At 48.7% G+C, this 2,830-nt stretch overlaps 1 protein-coding gene across 5 annotated transcripts in view; it reads right to left on the bottom strand.

The window, feature by feature from the left end:
* Dao (D-amino acid oxidase) overlaps positions 1 to 2,830 on the bottom strand; it is a 54,321-nt gene that overhangs the window by 13,282 nt on the left and 38,209 nt on the right. For all 5 annotated transcript variants that reach the window (XM_023720968.1, XM_023720969.1, XM_004636274.2 and 2 more), the window contains 2 exons: positions 1,486 to 1,685; positions 762 to 876 (listed from right to left, as the gene is read on the bottom strand). In XM_023720968.1, the coding sequence (XP_023576736.1) occupies positions 762 to 876; positions 1,486 to 1,685 (315 nt within the window). The remainder of the gene's footprint in view (positions 1 to 761; positions 877 to 1,485; positions 1,686 to 2,830) is intronic.

The raw sequence follows: 2,830 nt of genomic DNA on the forward strand, positions 1-2,830 counted from the left end.
AGAGTCCAGTAGTCCATAATAGTATTGGGTCTTCTGCTTCACTGGCAACGTCAGAAATTGTTGACTTGAGTCCCCTACATGGTAGATTGGAATTAACTTGATGGGATTCCAATAACTTACCCCTGGGATTACAAATATAAACTTCCCAGACTGAGACAAAGACCAGGAAGAGCCCTCTACAATTTACAACATGAGGTCTTGCTATGTTGCCCAGCCTGGCCTAGAATTCCTGTGCTCAAGTGATCTTCCTGCTTCAGCCACCTGAGTAGCTGGCACTATAGGTGTATGCTGTCACACCTAGCTAGTTTCATTTTAAGTTCTACTTGTGCTTTTTTTGTTTCTTTTAATTTTTTATTTGTACATCTTTGTAGTATATAAGGATTTCACTCATTGTAGAGATTTCATTCATTGTACATATAAATAACACATTATAATTCTTTTTACTTCCCCTTCCCCTCTCTTCCCTTCCCTTTTGGTTAAAATTATTTTTAGTGAGGCAGAGTGGCCTACAACTATAGTCCCCACCACTTGGAAGGCTGAGACAGGAGGATCTCTGGGCTCAGGAGTTTGAGACCAACCTGGAAAATATAACAAGGCCTCATCATTGCCTCTCTAGAAATAAAAGGTAATAAAGTGAAGTGAGCCCAATTTGAAATCTGTTGGAAGGAGAGCAGGGTTGCCTTACAGGACTCAAAGTATCCCCAGGCTCAGGGCCCCAGCCGTACTGCGTGGTCCCTTAAGGTCAAGGCCTCTTTACTCACCGGAACAGCTTCGTGGAAGAGGTTGTAGCCTGAGATCAGTGCCAGGCCCATTTTCTCAGCGTTGGGAGAGTAGATGTGGCTCAGAAGATAGTCGAAGGTCTGCTGGTTCCACGCCCTGAAAGGGTCACCCAGAACCTTGGTCACTTAATGCGCTGAGCTGGACAACAATCTCCAGATCAGCTGGCACGAGGTCTAACTAGCCTGGTGGGGCCACGTCCTAGACCCAGATGTCCAGCATGTCTCCTCCTGCAACACCCCCAATGCCTACCGCTCCCTGCACCCCACAGAAACATTCAAACAAAAACTTCCCCATCCATAGGATGGAGAACAAGGAGGCCAAACGTCGCTCATCACAACCCCTGGGGTGCTTGTCCAGCCTGGGCTCATGTAGCTGATGAATTCTAATGAAGGCTTTGATCCAACTTTTGAGTCAGTGATCTACCTGCTCAGTCTGCCTTCTTAAAAAAATTTCTTGAATTAGGGATCTTGCCATGTGGCCCATATTGGTCCCAAACTTGGAGGCTCAAGCATCCTCGTGTCTCAGCCTCCCCAGTAGCTAAGACCACAGGCATGTGCTGCTACCCAGTTGCTCAGCAGTTTCTTTACATTGATCCCCAGGCTTCCACAGGGACTTGGTGAGGAAAACTGTGATGATGATGGAGAGTGTCACCTCTACAGTTCCATCCCCCAGCTCCCCAGACTACCCTATGACACCCCCACTTACATCTCCTGTGGGTTGCTGGGGCCAGAGAGGTAGGGCTGCCAGAGGCCGGCAGCCACGTCAGTGTTGGTGAGTGGGGTGAAGCGGTCTGCATAGACCTTCAGGTCCAGTGACTGCAGGATGGAGTGGTAGCGCTCGTAGATGCACAGGGCAGTCGATAGCCCGATGACCCCCGCTCCGATCACCACCACACGCATAGTCAGCTGGGAGGGGGAAAGGGCAGCTGAGGCACATCACCCTCACCATTACCTCCATCCTCGCTGTGACTGCCACCACGTATGAAGACTTGGAAAGGAGCAGACACCACGGAGCCCTGTTCATTCTTCATACTTAGGACCCTGAGCTCCAGGTTGGAGAGATTCTTCATCTTCCCATTGTTCAGGGAGAAGACATTGAGGTGTGGGGTGGCAAAGTCACTTGCTCATGGTCACATGGCTGGTAAGCATGTCTTTCTGGATGTTCCCTCAGGCTGGGAACATAAAAGGGTTAGCAGAGCACATGGCCTGGTGTACACTGGTGAGGCTCGTGCTTAGGACGATAAGTCCCGGCTTCAAATCCTAGACCTTCCTCTGCCATCTATGACCCACTAACTTTGAACAAGTTGCCTCATGAGATTCAACTTCTGGTAAGTACCTCAGAGGAGAGGTGGAAGACTGAACACATTAGATTAAGTGTTCAGGGCAAGAGACGTGATTCTGGGCCAGGGATATAGCTCAGTGGCACAGTGCCTGCCTGGCAAGCGTAAGGTCTTCAGTTTGATCCCTGATATAAAAAAAGTGATTCCGGGACCTCGTGGTCCATCTCCCACATCCCAGCCCCCGCGCTAAGTGATTCGTGCACATTGTTTCATCTAAGTCTTAAAATATTCTTCTGAATTGGAGGCTGCTGTCATTAGTTCCATTTTACAGATGAGGAAACAAAGTCTTAGAGACATGAGGGAACTTACCCAAGGTCACGGGGTCAGTAAGTGTATGCCACATACACTTACTGCACACCTACTATGTGCCAGGGTAGTAGTTAGTTGACAAAGCTGTAAGCAGGTCAGGTGTAGGGTCTGGTTTCATAACTTGGGTCTTATAGCTCAGAACTCAGCCTGCCTTGGGGTGTTGGGCTGGCTGAGCCCTGAGAAGTTTAGAAGGCTTAGCACTATTTTTATACCTTTCTTATTTATTTATTTAGTATTTAGGACAGCGTCTACACAGGGTCTCATTACATAGATCGGACTCATAGTGATTCTCCTGTTTTCAGCCTCCCAAGCGCTGGGATTACAGACACGCACCACCATGCCCAGTCTCAATTGCTGTCTCAGTGAGCCCTGGGGGTGGGGCCGGCACAGCATCTTTTATTA

The sequence above is a fragment of the Octodon degus genome, unplaced genomic scaffold (assembly GCF_000260255.1).
Source record: "Octodon degus isolate 3935 unplaced genomic scaffold, OctDeg1.0 scaffold00079, whole genome shotgun sequence".
Lineage (NCBI taxonomy): Eukaryota > Metazoa > Chordata > Mammalia > Rodentia > Octodontidae > Octodon > Octodon degus.